This window comes from Centroberyx gerrardi, chromosome 2 (assembly GCF_048128805.1).
Source record: "Centroberyx gerrardi isolate f3 chromosome 2, fCenGer3.hap1.cur.20231027, whole genome shotgun sequence".
Classification (NCBI taxonomy): Eukaryota; Metazoa; Chordata; class Actinopteri; order Beryciformes; family Berycidae; genus Centroberyx; species Centroberyx gerrardi.
In genome coordinates this window covers 32545772-32564931 of record NC_135998.1, presented here as the reverse complement: position 1 = coordinate 32564931, position 19160 = coordinate 32545772, and the positions used below count along the sequence as shown (strand labels likewise).

Genomic DNA, 19160 nt, shown 5'->3' with positions numbered 1-19160 from the left:
ATGAATTTGTTCATATAGGCCCAGCATCTGTTATTTTGGGGAAGGCAATGACAGAAAAAAGAAACAAAGCTACAAGATACTCACTTTATTAACATTCACCTTGAAAGTCATAACACTCCACTGAAGCCAAATCACAACTTGAGATCACCAACTATACAATCAATGACAAACAACTCTCACCGACTTCAATGTGTGACCTTAACAAACATCACAGTTACTTACAGAGATTTCAAGTCAAGACTTTGTCGTCTTACATTTTAACAGACGCATGTATGCGACATTCCCTTGAGAAAATGATCTTTGCTAGATAGTGGGTGGATTGGGCGACCGGATTTTCTTAAAACAGCGATTCAATTATTAAATTTGCCTGTGTTCAAAAAGATTAAGAGCCATGGAGTCTAAAACGGTGTTCAACTGCAATGACTAGACATCCCTACAATGGCTCCTTTGTTATGGGCCCTTACGTTATGTTCAGGGTAGTCTAATGCAGCGGTTCTCAACCATGGCCCATGGAGGTCTAGGCTTCTGCGGGTTTTCATTCCAACCACACACTACCAGCAGCTGATTTCGCCGATTAGTCCCTCCTCTCTTGTTGAAGGCGCCGATTAGTAAAACGAGCTGCTCTAAATGGTTCGGTCGGAATGAAAACCTGTAGACTCGAGAGTCGGGATGGAACATGGTTGAGAACCACAGAAGGAATCTCAATCGCGAGAGGCGCTTAACCCTGTAAACCCCGCGATTTGCATTTAGCGACAGCCTCGCATCACCCGACTCTGCTGCAAACCGCAGACGGACAAACGCGCTGAGTGGGAGGCGGATCGGCTTTGGAGACAAACCAGAACATTGCGGACACAACTGCAACGCGGGTTCAACATCGTGACATTATAACTGCAAAGACCGATGCTTGCTCCGTTCTCAAGTTCATGTTCTGTTACATTCTACATTCCTGAGTAAAATCTCTAGTACTTTTTAGGAATAAAGCATAGAACATCGTACAGTGCTAATAACTATCCTCGCTTCAGCTCTCGCAAGCTGCCCCAAGAAATTCTGCTCAGCTGGAAGAATAGAGAAAATGACTAATGCTGCGACTGCAAAGTCCTTAAAATTGATACATAATAAACAATCGGACCTGAATTTTCTGCTAGAGCCAATTCATAAAATCCATGCCGTTTGATCTTTTCGCCTTTAAAAGACTTGATACTTGAACTGTGTAAACCTGAATCTCAACTTTGGGTCCATGCACATTTTCCATGTCGATCTCAAGCATATGATTTGCTGTATTCAAAAGACAAAGCGATAGGATTCAGCCTTAGACAAACGAAAGACAGTGCCATTAAGTTGATTTCTCATAACTGAATAAAAAAATACCGCCTCTGAAAGAAGACCGAGAGGTTTACAGGACTTTAACACTTATGAACACTAAGAGAAGCGTGTTGTGACCAGTTGGGAGTATTGCCTGGATCAGGTTAAAAAACATTGGGGCGTGAAAAATACGAATGCTCTCCCGTTCGGAAAAATTCGATCATTGAGGTACCCTTGAGCAAGGCACTTGACCCCCAATTCCTCCAGTGGAGCTGAGTCTGATGTGCTCAACGGCTCGACAGTAGAAGACTGTGGTTGAAATGGGCAGCTCCCAGGTGAAAATGTGTGTTGTTGTATAAACGAGGAGGGCAATGCTGGGAAAAAAGGCATGTTCAGCAAAAGCCTTACCTGGATAAAAAGGTAAAAAAAACATAAAGTCTCTGAGGCCGAGAGGCTAGCATGATGTTACAGAAGAGGTGCAGCGCTTCGTCGGCCATATCAGGAGTCGAAACATTTCATGATGGCTTCCCTGTCGAATTTGAAATTCAGGAAGGACCTGGAGGACAGCAGGTGCTCACAGTCTCTGTTGTGGCCATTGGTGGAGCTGCATGGCGCTGCATCTGTGGGAAGGTAATATAAACATATCCAATGTATGATTTTTTTTTATTCTAGCCTATAATCTTCTCAGTAGGTCTAAAGATATGGTGGATGGATGATCTTCATTCCCCATTTGGTTTGTTGTTGTCCCCTGTATTCAGCTGGATGTATGTTACCTGGGCTGTGAAAATGCTCCTACCCTTTAGCTGGAAGCCCTCCCACCCCTTCTAACTGTAGTGTAACAAGCACACACAGTGGCATAGTGCAGCAGTACTGCAGAGAGGAGGCAAGTGAATGATCCTGGTTGTGTGTTGTCTGTTGACACTGCCATGCCTCTAATGGCCACTAGGTGGCAGACAGGCTAACCCTGAGTGAGTGAACGAATGAATGAATGAATGAATGAATGAATGAATGAATGAATGAATATGTGAGTGAGTTACTTTCTGGATCCATGAGGTGCTTCACATCTAACAACATGGTGGAGGAGCAGCCAGTCGCAAGGCCGAAATACCAGGGTATGCCTGTACAGACAAATAATGTAATAACTACCGATAATGTAACAAAACTAATCACAATAAAGTTGATAATGTAAAAAATTTTTATAATAAATGAATAAATAAATAAATAATAATAAAAATAATAATACCTTGAATCAATAATGTAATACAATTGTTAATAATGTATTATTACATGTTATATCATATTATTACATTATTATTACATTATCATATTATTACATTATTGGCTTAACCATTTTTTGGGGGCAGAATAATGTAATAACTTAAACCAATAATGTAATGCCACTCTGAAATCTCTTCAAATGTCTTTTAATCCTTGCAAATTAAGTGAAATGAGTATAAAAGTATTGATTAACCTTCCCAGTAATAATCCTTTGGACTGAAGTTTCATTTTGATAACAATTAATTAACCTGAAATTCATTGTTGTGGTCAGACTAGTATGCAATCATATACAATTATGTAGCAAGACCAAGGTATAGACCCATTTCCACATGGTTTGCCCATTCTGGTGCCAACCTGTCCCGGACACACACTCTCACTAGTTAAGAGTGGAATAGCAACAAGTCTTTAATAAATAGTTACTAGTAAGTAATGAATAATAACTGGTAAACTTGGTTTAGAGACTAGTGCTAATTAAAATATTGACCAGTGTGTAATGAAAAACATACTAGTAAAAATGTTTTAATCATGTTGATATCTTTTTTAATTTGCCCGAAAAGATTTTGGGGCAAAAAAATGGGGCCACCGATCGAGCCACCAATCATGTTGAAAATAGTAAATATAAGTAATTTAAAACTACTAGTAAAGATTATTTGTCACTAGTATCTAAATTAGAACTACTATTTATTGTATAGCAACTAGTAAAATAACAATGACTAGTAGTTGGCAGAATACTCACTAATGACACCTGTGTTCGTTGTCTGTAGCTTATGCCTGCCCATACCATAACCCCACCGCCACCATGGGGCACTCTGTTCACAACGTTGACATCAGCAAACCGCTCGCCCACACGACGCCATACACGCTGTCTGCCATCTGCCCGGTACAGTACAAACACTTCTCCAAAGTGCCAGACGCCATCGAAGGTGAGCATTTGCCCACTCAAGTCGGTTACGACGACGAACTGCAGTCAGGTGAGGACGACGAGCACGCAGATGAGCTTCCCTAAGACGGTTTCTGACAGTTTGTGCAGAAATTCTTTGGTTTTGCAAACCAACTGTTGCATCAGCTGTCCGGGTGGCCGGTCTCAGACGATCTCGCAGGTGAAGAACCCGGATGTGGAGGTCCTGGGCTGGCGTGGTTACACGTGGTCTGCGGTTGTGAGGCCGGTTGGATGTACTGCCAAATTCTCGGAAACGACATTTGAGACGGCTTATGTGACGGCTTATAGTGAAATGAACATTCAATTCACGGGCAACAGCTCTGGTGGACATTCCTGCAGTCAGCATGCCAATTGCACGCTCCCTCAAAACTTGTGACATCTGCGGCATTGTATTGTGTAATAAAACTGCACATTTTAGAGTGGCTTTTTATTGTGACCAGCCCAAGGCACACCTGTGCAATAATCATGCCGTTTAATCAGCATCTTGATATGCCACACCTGTCAGGTGGATGGATTATCTTGGCAAAGGAGAAGTGCTCACTAACACGGATTTAAACAAATTTGTGAACAAAATTTGAGAGAAATGAGCCTTTTGTGTGCATAGAAAAAGTCTTAGATCTTTTATTTCAACTCATGAAAAATGGGAGCAAAAACAAAAGTGTTGCATTTATATTTTTGTTCAGTATAAAACATTTGAAGAGATTTCAGCGTGTTATTGCAATATTGGCTGAAGTTATTATATTATTCATTACTGGCTTTATTACAGTATCTGCCGTTATTACATTATCGGTAGTTATTACATTATTGGGCTCTACAGTGCCATCCCACATTGCCTTTGATAGAGCAAGGTGAATAACAATTATAAACATTGGTATTGCTATTGAAAGGAGGTCTTAAACAGCTAAGCGAAATTTACTTTAGCTAACATTTGGACTACTGCTATCAGGAGAACTAGTCTAGCCCTACTAATTAGATCTACCACCTCATTTGCAGTGCTTGGAATCAGGCCGTGCAGAGTTGTGCATGTCTGAGCCTGACAAAGCTAAAACCCAGTTGGTTTGTTATGTGTTTCAATTATATATAAAGCTAATGAGGCTAATGTTATGTTTGTTGCTATGCTGTGCTGCTGTAGTGGCAGTATGCTGCTAACCTTACAAGCTGTTCGTCTGTTGTGCAAACTGTGGCAAAATTTAGGACTTAAGACTTGCTGATGCAAAGAACAAGTACTGGGAATATTTCCTATAATTAATAAAAGGCATTTTATTTCTATGGCATGATATACTGACTACTAATCCTCTCAACCCTGGTATTGTTTGTTTACGGTAATTATAGCAACCATACCTTTCTCAAAATTGTCCTGCAGTCTTCTGGGTTGAAGTCTTTTCTCCTCTTTCTGTGGGAGTAGCACAGAGTACATTGCTTAAATGAAATATCATATCTACTTAAAGAGCACCCGCATCATCAGTCTACATAAATTACAGCAAACCGTTTCAGGAAGGTCAAAAATTCTGCTTGCAGAGTAATCACAATGGGAGTTCCATGCAGAGACAACACAAAAATCTATCTTAAATCAATTTGCCATACTATAAAACAAATAAATATATGAAATTGGTGTAGATAAAAGCATTAAGTTTTAATAAATTACATTTGTCACATTACATAAATTACATTCACAGCACAGCATTGTTCAAGTTTTACTTAATAAGCCAAAATCTTAAGCTAATTTGAGTCTTACATGCCAATTCAGACCTGCAGTCAGCACCTTAGGAAATTGGATAATTACTGGGAGTCTCCTATGACAGAAGTCATTGAGCTTTTCAGTACGAGCCATTCTACTGCCAATGTTTGTCTATGGAGATTGCATGGCTCTGCACTAGATTTTATTGTATTTACTTGTCAAGAATGGGTGTGCCTGGGTGTCCTGGTAGCTCAGTGGTCTAAGGCATGTACCATATAATCAGAATCAGAATCAGAATTCTTTTATTATGCCGAGTATGTTTGCACATACAAGGAAAGTGACTTGGTGTGGTTGGTGCATAGGTACATAAATATAGCAAATACAAGAAATATCAAAATATTAACAAAATATTAACAACATATATACAAGCATTGTATATATATGAGAGGTAGAGAGTCAATGAGAGGCAGGGGGCTTGTTTGTGAGCCCCACTGCCATGGGGAAGAAACTGTTCAGGTGGAGTGAGGTTTTGGTCTTGATAGACCGGAACCTTTTGCCGGATGGAAGTCTTTGGAAGAGGTGGTGACCGGGATGGAAAGGATCAGCGATGATCTTTCCCGCTCTCTTCCTGGTCCTGGAGTTGTACAGGTCCAGTAGAGACGGCAGGTTGCAGCCGATGATCTTCTCGGCTGACCGGATGATCCGCTGCAGTCTGCCTCTGTCCTTGGCGGTGGAGGCAGTGTACCAGACGATGATCGATGAGGTGAGGATGGACTCAATGATGGCCGTGTAGAACTGGACCATCGTTTTCTGCGGCATTTTGAGTTTCTTCACCTGCCGCAGGAAGAACATCCTCTGTTGGGCCTTCTTGGTGGTGGCAGTGATGTTCTCCTCCCACCTGAGGTCCTGGGAGATTATTGTTCCCAGGAATCTGAATGACTCCACAGTGTTAACTGGGGAGTCACACATGGTGAGGGGGGCGGTTGGGGCTGGGCTCCTCCTGAAGTCTGCAACCATCTCTACAGTTTTCAGAGCATTCAGCTCCAGGTTGTTCTGGCTGCACCAGGAAGCCAGTTGGTCAACTTCCTTCCTGTAGGCGGACTCATCCCCGTTGGTGATTAATCCAATGAGGGTTGTGTCGTCCGCAAACTTCAGGAGTTTTACAGAAGGGTGGCTAGAGGTGCAGTTGTTGGTGTAGAGGGAGAAGAGTAGAGGAGAGAGCACACAGCCTTGTGGGGAGGAAGTCAGTGATCCACCTGCAGGTGGGCTCAGGCACGTTCAGCTGGGATAGTTTGTCCTGGAGAAGAGCTGGGGCGATGGTATTGAATGCGGAGCTGAAGTCCACAAACAGGATCCTGGCGTAGGTGCCGGGGGAGTCTAGGTGCTGGAGGATGAAGTGGAGTCCCATGTTGACTGCGTCGTCTACAGACCTGTTGGCTCTGTAGGCAAACTGCAGTGGGTCGAGGAGGGGGTCGGTGATGGCCTTGAGGTGGGCCAGCACGAGGCGCTCGAAGGTCTTCATTACCACAGAGGTCAGGGCTACTGGTCTGTAGTCATTAAGGCCTGTGATCCTTGGCTTTTTGGGAACGGGGATGATGGTCGATGTTTTGAAGCAGGCAGGTACCATGCATTCGTCCAGTGAGGTGTTAAAGATGTCCGTGAACACTGGAGCCAGCTGGTCTACACAGTGCTTCAGTGTGGAGGGTGAGACAGCATCCGGTCCAACAAAATGCCCAAAAAACATGATCTTGGAAAAAAAAAAAAAAAGAAGGGGTGTCCGCATACTACATGCCATTTAGTGTAGTAGTTCATCGTTAAGACCCTTGGGTGGCAGTGTATTAAGTGTATGGATCCAGAAGGTTTCTCGTCTCTTAAGGAGGAAGTCAATATTGCCTCCCCTCGGCGGTAAAGAATCTTTTTCAATGCCCATACATAGGGATACATGTAGAAGGCCTATAGGAGTAGATTTTTCCCCCCCGAAATTATTCTATTCCATTCTATTAAATAGAACAGAAACCTTGATAAAGGCCCTCATTGTTGAATATCTTTACGTTGTCTAAATTAGCTAGCTTACGAATAAAAAAGGTTCTGCATTGATTGAATTGCTTTTTCATCCACTGTATTACAGTCAGAAGTCAACAAACGATTTTGAGAGAGACAAATTTTCATCTTTAGGCTATTTGCCAAATAAATAAGGTAAAAAAATATTTAGAAGTAGGCTAAAACTTACTGGAAGTTATTGTTGTATTTAAAGTGTTTTCAATCAAATGCAAACTCAGCCCTGCTTGACCATTCCCGTCCGGTAGTTTTGCCCTCGGTTGATGTCGAAATCCCCTGATTTAGTCTAAGAGCTATAACTTGCTTACTTTTATTGCCATGAAGATTTCAGACATTTTAATAATCAAGTAGCCCAAAGAAATATGAAAGGAAATACGAATGGTGAATTGGCAACATCTGCGCTTTTTCGGCTGAGAACTTTCATATTTTTACAGACCAATTATTAAGGCAGGATAGGCTATTATAGGAATAATTCACCCTAAAATGAAAATTTGGTCATTATATACTCACCCTGATGTCAGTGGAAACACTAGTATGTTCACATAACATAGGCCTACGGTTTAGAGTTCCAAAAAGGGCAAAAATGACCATAAAAAGTACACGTGCAGCTCTTACAGTATAATCCAAGTGTTTTGAATTTTGAATCCAAATGATGGCACTGTGGATGAAAAAGTCCAATATTCACCTCATTATCTCCAAGATTTCACACACTCTATGCTGCCTTCATGTGCTCCTTGTAAACTCTTAACATTGATACACTTTTACTTATTAAGCCACAATCTTAAGCTAATTTAAAAGGGTCTGTGTGCAATTTCTGGTCCAATGCTGGCCTCTATCGTTCAGCGTTATCATTGCAACAACACTCTGCCCTCCGTAGAGTGAGACCATCATCAGAATAGTGGCACCAGTTGGACCGTTTCAGAATCAACAACAATTTGCCTCCTCCTTACTCTGCCACCCAAGGGTCTTAACTATGAACTACTACTTCATGTATGCTTTGACTCTCTTGCTTGGGGGGTAGATAAAATGTTCCATCCCCCTGTTGTTTTTTTTTTTAGATTTGATGAAAGCTATTTATTGCATTGGTTATTTAGTGTTTCTGTTTTTCCATCTAGGGAGGTTTTTGAGTCTCATATTGGTTATTTCCTTGTAGGCTTATGACTATTTCTAAAGGTTTGGAGACAACATGCTTTTTGTTGTTGTATATTTATATACTCTTATATTTGCCCTTATCGTTTTTGTATGGATTGGATTAATGCTTTATATTGTACTTTGTATTTAGGCTCTTTTTCATTACCCTTTGATTATTGAATGGTTACATTGTAATTGAAATGCTTAGTATTACTATTTTAAGATAATATGTGGATCTGATTGTAACTGATATATACTGTTGTGATTTTGCCTTCATGTGACCTTTAACAGCCCTTCTGGGTCATGTGTTCAGTTACTCACTATGACTGGCAAACAATATGTTTGACAGGTGTTTTTTTGTATACCTGAGGAAGGTCTTATAACCGGAAACGTATGCATTTTTTTTGGAATAAAGTAATTCTTGCAAGGCAGTGTGTAGGACTTATTTATCCAAAATTCAGAATCATGTTTGACCTCCCTGTACTTACTACGAATTGCCATATGAAACCAAAATGACTGCACTTACTGTTATGGTTTTCACCTGCTGGTTGCTGACTCCATTGCCATTGGCCCCTTTCTTCACGTTAGGAGAATCCTGACATTTCCTCCCACTGGCCTTCACATGTGGGTTCTACAGAACGAAGTACATAAATTACAATGTAACCATGGTCCTATGAGTGAGGCAACTATTTCTCTAGCCAGTTACATATTCCATATGAATAGGGAGTTTGCCCACCAGGCTAGGTGACATGGATAATTCTTAAGACATGCCAACTGTGTGCTGGCACCCTACACAGCTGGAACACACATATCATATATAAGGAACAGGCTCATGTGGAATTATTTACTATTGGGACATGTTCCAATTCCAGATTATAAAGTAGATACAGCCACACAACTAATATTAACTCATTCTGCTACTTGGTATGGTTGGACGTTAGTATCCACTCCATTGTCTTTTGATTTATGGTCAACTGAAACCATTACTGTCCTATCTAAATACAATCCACAGTTGGCTGCTATTCTACTTCAGATGAAACCACTGGCTAATCATTATGTAACAGCTGCATATTTCAACACCTCTTTTCCAGAGTCACATGTTAATCTTGCAGTGATTCAATCTTTGCTTGACCAAAAGCCCTTGTAATACACCAACGTTGCCCATTCCTGGAACCAGGTAGGCAAAATGATTTGTGCAAGACTTGAGAGAAGTCAAAAAGATAGTTCAACCAATTACACCTGTTGTCCCAGACACAAACTCTGTCCTGTCAGCACTCCCTGCAAATTCAACTCATTACACCGTTGTTGATCTGTGCTCCGCTTTCTTTTCAATACCACTGCATCTGGACAGTCGGTATCTCTTTGCTTTCACTTATGAAGGTCAGCAATAGACCTGGACAAGGCTGCCTCAAGGCTACACAGAGTCCTGCTATAGCCTATGCCGCTGCTGTCAAGTCAGACTTGGACTGCCTCACTCCATGTGGCAGTACCCTCATCCAGTATGCTGATGATCTCCTCTTAAGTTAGCTTCCCCTAGTGAAGAAGCATGTCGGGAAGACTGTTGCTTTACTCTCCCACCTTGCTGAACAGGGTCATGTTGCTTCCCTCACTAAGCTGCAATACTGTCAGCCCAAAGTGACTTATTTGGGACATGTGCTGGAAAAGGGTAGCAGGAGGTTGTCTCCAGAACGATTCAAGGCAATACTGGCTCTGCCTCCTCCTCAAACCAGAGATGAAATGGCTACCTTCTTGGGAATGACTGGCTTCTGCAGGCACTGGATCTTCAATTACAGACTCCTACCTGTATCAAAAGTGTCTGCTCCAACAGAGATCCACTGGACTCCTGATATGTATGCAGCTTTTGATAAGCTAAAGATGGTTCTCTCCACTGCCCCTGCCTGACCACACTTTGCCTTTTCACCTTTATGTGGCAGAAAAGGGGGGCTCGCATCTGGCGTCCTTGTGCAGAAACAAAACTACCATCCTACAGCCTATTACTCTCTTCTCAACTGCCACCTGTGGTCCAGGGCATGCCTTCTTGTCTCAGGTCCGTTGCTGCCACAGCCATGATGGTTGACAAGTCAACTCCCATTGTTCTAAATCATCCTTGTACTGTCCATGTTCCCCATGCAGTGCTACTGCTCTTGAACTCGGCAGCTACACAACAGTTTTCACAGTCTCGCTGTACAGGCTATGAAGTCATCTTGCTGTCCAATTATAACCTTAACATTGTCAGGGCACCCCCTGTACATGCAGCACATGCAGCACCCCCTATACATTCCTACCATTGAATGATGCTGACAGTGACACATGTGACCATGATTGTGTTATGGTTGTTGAGTAGGCCACCTCTCCTCGTCCTGACCCACTGCAAACTCCCCGATGCCCAAAATCCATGTTACCTAATCTCCCGCGTACAGTTTCTCTGAATGATGTCGTTGTCACTCAAAAAAATTCTGATGAACATGAGAAATCCATATGGCTAAAGAAAGGTTGCGCGACTTCTGAGTCAGGCTTGTGGCTCCACCCTGATGGAAGAGTTGTATGTCCCAAATCTCTCTTCCATGTGTTGGTCCATTTGGCCCACAGCCCCACACGTAGGAAAAGGGGAGATCAATCACATGTTACAATCTCAATTGTTCGACCAAGGAATCACAGTTGTAACAGAGCATTTTGTAAATAGATGCTTGATTTGTGCTCAAAACAGTCAAGGAAAGGGACAAGGTAGACTGTCAATGCAGATTGATTTTGTACATATGCCCGCTAGTCAAGGGTCCAAATATCGACTTTGTGTTGATATGTCTTCAAAATGGGTTGAAGCTTTTCCCACGACAGATGCAAACACTGTTGTGAAATGCCTCATGAAAAACATAATCCCACGATTTGGTATACCACAAGGCATCAACAGTGACAGAGGCATACATTTTGTAAATCATTGCCAAGTACATATTCCATATAATCCAACATCCTCAGGACAGGCTCAAAGAAGAATGGTACAATCAAAGAAAAACTTACAAAGACGTGCCAGAGCACAGGACTCAAGTGGCCTGATCTCTATCCCTGGTCCTATTTGCTATCAGAAGTTCTCCAAACAAAACAACAGGTCTGTCTCACCATGAAGTCCTAATGGGAAGGAGCAAGCCCACCACTAACAGCCCACAGAGCTGACCTGGTTTGGACTCATGAGCAAACTTTACCTTATGCTCTAGAATTAGGCAAATTGTTGAGACAACACCATAAGAGAGTGCAAGATTGCTTACCCATCCCTGGTGAGGAAAACACTCATCCCTTCCAACCAGGAGACATGGTGTTTATGAAATCACCAGAAAAAGTGTGTCTCTCCCCTAGGTGGAGTAGACCATTCCAGGTGTTGCTGACCACCAGAACTGCAGTAAAGGCTGTCAGTAAAGCAGAATGGATCTATGCCACAAGATGTCGGTGCGCCCCTGACGCTCCAGACAATGCCTCAGTTGCTGCTCAACATCATAGCAATGCTGTGTCATCCTGACCACCCTCCTGGTGATGACAGCATTCTGCATCCTCATTTTCCTGGGTGACCGGAGCAGTACCCCAGAAGCAGATGTCCCTACAGCACCATCTACTGTATCTGCAACTACACCTCCTGATCGCACAAGCTCATCTACTCCCAACACCGACACGCACACTGATAATTACACCACACCCTCTTCTGTTGCAGGTGGCAGAAGGAACCGCCACATCTCCACTCATGACCTCTCCGTCTTACCCCCTGAAACATTGAACCCCTGGTATATCCTTGCATTACTACATGTTACTGTGCAGAATGTGTCTGATGGCTGTTGGGCTTGTTCACATGCACCACTATCAGCTTCAATAATATGACGTGAGTGCGGTCCGCGCAGCCTTTTTTGTCAGCCATGGCCAATAGGAATGGAGATGAGTACTCTACTCTCAAAATTACATCCTTTCTGTGTTTGTTGAGAACCGGGTGTTCTTAGCTCTGGCATTATCGCATTACCAAACCTCGCAAGGCCACCGTGGCTGCACAAGGTTTGTGTGTGCGACAGTGCGTGACCTCCATCTCGTGAGGTGTGGTAATGCAGAAGCTAAATACAATGGAGGAAGACTCGATTTGCTTTAAATAATGGATACAATTTTGTTTTTTTCCACTCAGAGCGATCGTATGGCATCAGAAGACTTACATAACTCTGCATGAGCTGTACGGAGTAATTTTATGGTTATTTTGGTTTTTTTTTTGGAACTCTAAAGATCGGTCCTGAAAGACTTCGGTTGTTTTGGAGACAAACATTTGTCATGGGAGGAACACACTTAATAACCTCAAAGACAAACCTGCACTCACATACTCAACCTGGTAACATTTAGATTAGCTGACTAGTGGAAGGTGCTGCTTGTTTGATGGTCCTGTAGATCTATAATGGACCAGTCTGATGGCCTCTACAATAAACATTTATGGGTTAGCCAATGTGGGAATCAAGATGTCAATGTTTCCACACAAGCCCTGCTATATAGCGCGTGTGAGCTGTCAGCTTGCCTGACACAGCTCAGGTTAAGATGTCATACATATGGTATATGAAGATGGCTAGACAGAGACATTACCAATACAGTATAGAATGCATTTGTAGGCACAAAATTATGTCTATAGTATGTTGTCTTAAAATCAAGATGAAGCAAGCTAAATGGATGGAGAAACTTTTGGTGATCTTCCTGAAGATGTATTCTAACTTCAAATTCATGATTTGTTTGTTTGTGATACATTTATGCTATCAAGGCTGCTGGTCACTTATAGGCAGATCCAGATTATAAAACAACAAAGCAATTCAGTGAGTCAATGTAAGATCACAATTCAGGCATTGCTTTACTCAGTCTAGCCAATACATGTAACAATTAACTATTCGTATAGTATAACTGTGAGATCAGCAAATTCAATTTGCAGCAATGTAAATTCTCAAATGTTATGACCTGGTTGAGCTCATATTGGGTCAGCTGTCCAAGGGCCTTCTGTTGCTTGTGCTTCCCCCAGTTGTCTCCTGGAGATGCTTCAATACCCTGGGAGCGCCTATATTTTGACCTACATGAGGGAAAAGAAATACATTGTAGAACATTTTCTATTGTATAGTGTGGATGTTCTGTTGTTGACTTAGAAAGTAACATCTTAACATTACACTGAAGGGTTAAGACAATGCAATGCCTACCACAGTTATACAAAATATCATCACTGATATCCAACTCTTGACACTATAACTTGCATGCATTCTTCTCAACAACAACACAGCATGAGAGCATCAAACTGTACTCTGATGAAGGCTCTATGCCGAAACGCGCTAGCCTGATGATGCCAAAAATAAAAAAAATGGTAAACTGAGACCAAGTCTTGCTGTGTTCTGGATTTTTGGAGTGCCGCTATCTCATATACCTAAAAACTGTCCCAACCCCCTCTGTAGCTTCATCATTACTAACCACCTGCCTTGAGGAGATAAGGGCCTAGATGGAACAACTTCCTGCAGCTAAACAGCTCCAAAACTAAGGCTATTTTAGTTGGTACCCCACACCAGGTCCAGCTTTCTCCCATAACTCACATCACCTTTTCTGGCCAAGACATTCCCCTCTCCTCACCAGTCTCCAACCTGGGCGTTCGGTTCCACCCTTGACCTTTGATGCCCACATCAAACATCTGTGCAAAACCTCCTTCTACCACTTCAGGAACATCTCCAACAAAGAAAACGTATTATTATTCTTATTATTATTATATATTTGCAGCCCTCCTAGTCTCTCTAGTCTCTCTTCAACCTGCTCCATTGTCTTCACTATTGGCATACATTAACCGGAAACAGGTAGGAGGAAATACGAAGCAGGCCATTTTTAAAACTAGGCAAAATACTTCTTTGTTCTGCACTGCCTATGCAACTTGATCTTTATTCTCTTTTTATACATTTTAATTCTTTATTTATTCTCTCTTCTTATAAACTTTATTATTACTTTTTATGTTTTTCCTGTGTTTCTTATTAATGTCTTATATACTGTAGCTTGTGTAAAGCACTTTGAATTGCCTTTGTGTACGAAATGTACAATATAAATAAACTTGCCTTCATGTGTGTGGCACACTTTTTGAGTAGTTTCAAGGTATATGAATCTCTGCATATAACAAATTTAAGACTGTTGCTTTACTGTTGTCTGAAAAGGCAGTGGGAGAGCCTAAAGCAGGAACAAACGAGCACCCGAGTAAGGAAAACATGCAAGGGGTTTCTCAGTTAGACTAAGGTATCTAATAAAGTCCGTGCGACGGAAATTACCGAGCATTGTCCAAAGGTTTGCCTGGAGTGCTGCCATTGTTCGCAAAGTCCTCATCACTGTCTGTGGACTCGCCCTTCAGCCTGGCAATCCATTCACGGAGTGGTCTGTATGGGTGGAGCAGATTTTTTGCAATTAATAATAGTGAATTATTAAAGTGAAATTCAACCCTTAAACACATTTTTCAAGCTGTAAACTTGTTTACTGAGACAAGTATCAATCCTGGACACGAGTTCAACAATTCCCAGACGATATCATTATCACTGCCCCCTATTGGTTGAAAATGAACATAGCACAGGTTAAACTCAGTGTCGTAGGCACACACAAGCCGTTTTCACATTGCACATTCTAAGCCTAGCCCTAGGCTAAGAATAGACACCAGGTTATCTTGGCGCCTTTTTACACAGATCAAAATTTTGCTCAGGGCTTACCCAGGCTAACTTGTGTTTTAGCCCTGAACTAACAAACATTGCAAACTGAAAAGTGGGATCACCCTGACTTTAGCCCAAGGCTAGCTGACCCCACTCCAGAGCAGGGTTATCCCCAACTTTTCAGGGTTATCCCCAATAAATCATTTAAAAACAGGGTTATCTGTTGGCTGTGTGAAAAGGGTTAGAAGACTTAAAATCACTTGTGTGTTGTCCAATCAAATAACTTCTCCTTCACAATGTTTCTAAGCAACGCTGCGTGGCATCCCTAGGCTCAAGTGTTTTCATTACCACCAATTATTATCATAACATTATACTATTGTAACAGCAGTAAAAACCAAAAAGAAGAAACAGAAAATAAATAAAAAGGAAAAAGAAAACATGTCAAAGAGATCAGTGACATAAATAACAGCATCTTGGAGGCTTGCCACCGGTGGAAAAGGTAAATCCGTTCTTTTCAAAATCTCCACTCAGGATTATGATAACCCTAGGCTATTATGCTTAGCCCATGGCTAAGAGCAGGTTTAGAATATTCTTAATCCCAGGCTAAGATAGCCGTTAGCCTGGGGCTAAAGGCCCTGACACACCGACCGTCGGCAATGTCGGGCCGTCGGTAAGCATCGGTGTCCCTAGTTTTTGCGGTGTGTCCCGCACCGTTGGCACTAGTCGGACCCCTGTCGGCGGCTTTTCGGCCGATTGAGCATGTTGAATCGGCGGCGGAGCCCGTCGGTGAGAGAGATCACTCTGATTGGTAGTTCGTGTTTTGCCTCTGGATGATTGGACTGATAAATTCCTTCAACATGTGGAACTGAACAGGAAAGAGCCGAGCGAAATTTTTAAAATCGGAGGTTTCATTTATCTCCAGCTCTCGACACAGGTTTCGGGAAAGCCCCTTGAGCCTGTCGCTGGAGTAACGTTATTCATGATTTCACCCATTTAGTGCGGTTTCTCCTTATTTTTCGCCTCCGCCTCTTCCTTTCTTCTTCCACAACCAAAAGACCAAGGGCTGACAACGCCAGTGCCATTTGCAACTTCTTATCAGACATAAGGTATGGAGAGTTATTTCCCCTCACGCAGGCGCAGAACGTACGTGCTAGTTGGCCGTCGGCTGTAGTCTTTGCGGTGTGTTCAAGTGCAACTTTTTGGACCAGACGCAGGCGACGTGAGGCGACGCAACAGTCGGCCTTCGTCGCCGCTGGTTCTTTGATGTCGGTTTGGTGTGTCAGGGCCTTTAGAAGGCTTTCACACGAGCAACATTTTCAAACATTCCAAAGTGGGTTAACCCAGACTTTAGACCTGGGCTAGCTGGCCATGGTCAACAGCAGGGTCAGCCCCGACTTTTCGGGGTTACACCCAGAAACACTTGGTACGACACTCTAGAATATTTGAACAAGTTGCGTAAACAGTAGACCTGGGGTTGACAATAATCAAGTGTGAATCACTTAGTCATAGGCTTAGGATAGACTTGGGCTAAATTTTATCTGTGTGAAAAGGGGCCGAGATTACCCAGTGTCTATTCTTAGCCTTGGGCTAAGAATGTGTAATGTGAAAAGGGCTTAATGTAAGGTTTACTTGTGTTAGCATAAGCACAGTAAATGTCCAGTTACTAAAGAAGCTGTGATTTGGCAAAGTTGAAAATGATCTATGTTTATGTCTATATCTATTTGTATTTAAAACAATGCTGTACACAGAAGTGAAGAAATTAGTTGCTGTTTGAGTGCAACACATTAGACTTTTGTTGGTTGGTCCTTATTCTACACTCACCTTACAAATGGAATGGCCATGAAAAACCTGTTGGGGGCAAGTCCCAGTTTAGACTTCGGAGTCATGTCATTCCTGTGACATGGCAGCTTCTCAATAGGGAACCACTCAATGTTCTACAAGAAAAACAGAACAAGAAAATGAAAACACACGTTTTTGTCCATTACAACAGGCTGTAAATCAAAATGTTTAAGTGGAAATGTGAAAAAAGGAGTAACTGTACCCTGATCTCTTTCCTTGTTTTGGGGTTAAACTTGGTATCCTTTGACACTCCTGTTATGATGTATAGCCGGGCCAACTGGTCAGTGATTTTCTGCTCGATGTACATATCTTTGCAGATGCGATCCTTGATGTCAAAGCCCGTCTCCTCCAAAACCTAGGATGCAGATTTCGAAGGAACCAAAAGCTTTAATTGATTGTACACCGCTATAAATGGTTTTGATCGGTCAAAAGTTTTTCATTTAAGTTGAATAGCAATGGGGATTTTACTCACTTCTCGAACTGCACAGTCATGAGGAGCTTCATCCTCATTAACTTTTCCCTTTGGAAAGCCCCACCCTGACTTTGCAAGATAGCCCTGAACAAGCAATACCTGAGTGGAAACAATATATCATGGGTACTGTACACAAGTTAACTGCACCAGCTACTATGGCTTTCTTTCCATAACGCTATATATCAACTTTGGAAAAGAAATGTTACCCGATATGGTATACTTGATATTAGAAATGTTACTACTTTGAAAATAAAGGATAGCCAATGATTTGAAAGATATTTTCAAAATGGTGGATCTCTCATTTAAAAATGAAACTATTAATCCTAAATTTATATAAGATATATCAAATGTTACTGCTACATATCACTGTACACAAATTACTCACATTTTCTACTGCTTCGTCCAGAATAATTGCACCGTAGGTAGGGACCCCCATCTTGTATTCCTTCCACTGTTCTATAACTTTCTGCACATCCTCCCCATGGGGCAACAGGAATGGACAGTGATGGAAAAGTTCCAAGCCATCAAGGACAATAAACAGCTATAAAAGGGCAACAGCAGTTCACATTGGTAATTACCAATCTGAGTCTGATCAACATGATGCCTAGTAAAGTGGTCTATATGGTTGGTTCACATGTAAGGATATCAGCTTTGGCGAAATCCCTTATCCCGCACTGAGGTAAGCCTGGTGTGTTCTGCATGCTGAAGTCCAAGTAGAACCAGTGGGCCAGCTCGATCTGGAAGCACACCCGAATGGCGTTGTCCCTTTCCTCACTGGGGATGTGGAGGATGAACCGACTGGGGGGGAAAACAGAGAGATGTAACGTTGTCCATGCTGAATGAACTGAAGGTGCTGAACCGTTGGCGTTTCCAGTATAAGCCAACGTTCATTCTGAGTTGTGTATTGGCTTGACAGCATCGTACAACACAGTAGCTCGGGCCTAGGCTATATCTGTCGCATCACCTGAGCCAAGCAGTCAAGACAATCGCGCGCACAAGCAGCTAAAGTCGTGCCTTGCAGGAAAAACTAGTTTTGGAGTAATGCGTCACGAGAACGAAATAATTACGGTACATTTCCGCTTACCTGCAGAGGTCGTCCAGTACGCCGGAGGGGATATCCACTCTTTTTGTTTCCATGTTGGTTAAAAACACCCCGACATCGCAGAACAATTAGGAGGAAAAGCCATGAGAGCAGAGCTTAGCTAGCAAGCTAGTTACTCATTTCTCAGCTCATCCTCAAACTTCAGTTCAGGTAGTCATGCCCAACTAAGTGGACAACTACCTTTAAATTCCAAAAATGAATATAAATAAAAAACTAAATGTAGGAAGGGGTTTTGGCTAGGTAAAAACTATCCCTCGTAACGGAGTCTAGTGGTGTTTACTTTGTGTGTAGAGCGGCGCTTGTGTTCCTTCAGCAGCTTGTTTTCCGCCAGCCTGAATAAGAATAAGACTTCCGGTCTGTTTTTTCTTTTCAGAATAAAAGCGTAATTTCTATACTCAATTCTGCACTCAATTTTGACTTTGAAAAAAAACAAAAAATTAGGTAACAAAATGCCATTATACAATCTGTAAAATGTTTTTCTATGATGAGAATTGTTGTAATCATTTAGCTGAAGGTTCCCCTCTACATTTAAACAGAGATTTGTCATTTTTGGACTACATAGGTTACACAGATTAAACACTACACAGGTCACCTTTCATTGCTACTTCACAAGTTCTATGTCTGACTTTTCTTCAACAGTTTGGGCCTAAATGTTAGTGTAGTGAGTACAGGTCTGTAAGATATTTTGACATATTGTGCAG

General features: G+C 42.1%; 1 protein-coding gene across 7 annotated transcripts; it reads right to left on the bottom strand.

Annotated features, from left to right (window-relative positions):
* Nucleotides 1-85: 85 nt before the first annotated feature.
* Nucleotides 86-18781, bottom strand: dcp2 (decapping mRNA 2). 7 transcript variants are annotated; one of them, XR_013507244.1, is made up of 13 exons: nt 18442-18781; nt 18004-18155; nt 17743-17870; nt 17358-17456; nt 17088-17240; nt 16868-16980; nt 14678-14782; nt 13347-13455; nt 8914-9018; nt 4862-4913; nt 2340-2420; nt 1664-1922; nt 86-1630 (listed from the first exon to the last, which is right to left on the bottom strand). XR_013507244.1 is itself a non-coding variant. In XM_071906079.2 (12 exons), exons 1-12 carry the CDS (start codon nt 18492-18494, stop codon nt 1801-1803), a joined length of 1272 nt encoding a protein of 423 aa, XP_071762180.1. In that variant the 5' UTR covers nt 18495-18781; the 3' UTR covers nt 86-1800. The 7 variants fall into 7 exon arrangements, 6 of the variants coding, with proteins under 6 accessions (XP_071762180.1, XP_071762181.1, XP_071762182.1 ...); XM_071906079.2 differs by having other exon boundaries at nt 86-1922; XM_071906080.2 differs by having other exon boundaries at nt 86-1922; nt 8929-9018.
* Nucleotides 18782-19160: the final 379 nt, after the last annotated feature.

Excerpts from the sequence above, each read along its gene's own strand:
- dcp2 (XM_071906079.2), bottom strand. The coding sequence starts at position 18,494 with ATGGAAACAAAAAGAGTGGATATCCCCTCCGGCGTACTGGACGACCTC. Across the intron at positions 16,981-17,087 it reads AAACAAGGAAAGAGATCAGG|AACATTGAGTGGTTCCCTAT; the intron begins GTACAGTTACTC and ends TTTTTCTTGTAG. Across the intron at positions 9,019-13,346 it reads CCCAATATGAGCTCAACCAG|AACCCACATGTGAAGGCCAG; the intron begins GTCATAACATTT and ends TTCGTTCTGTAG.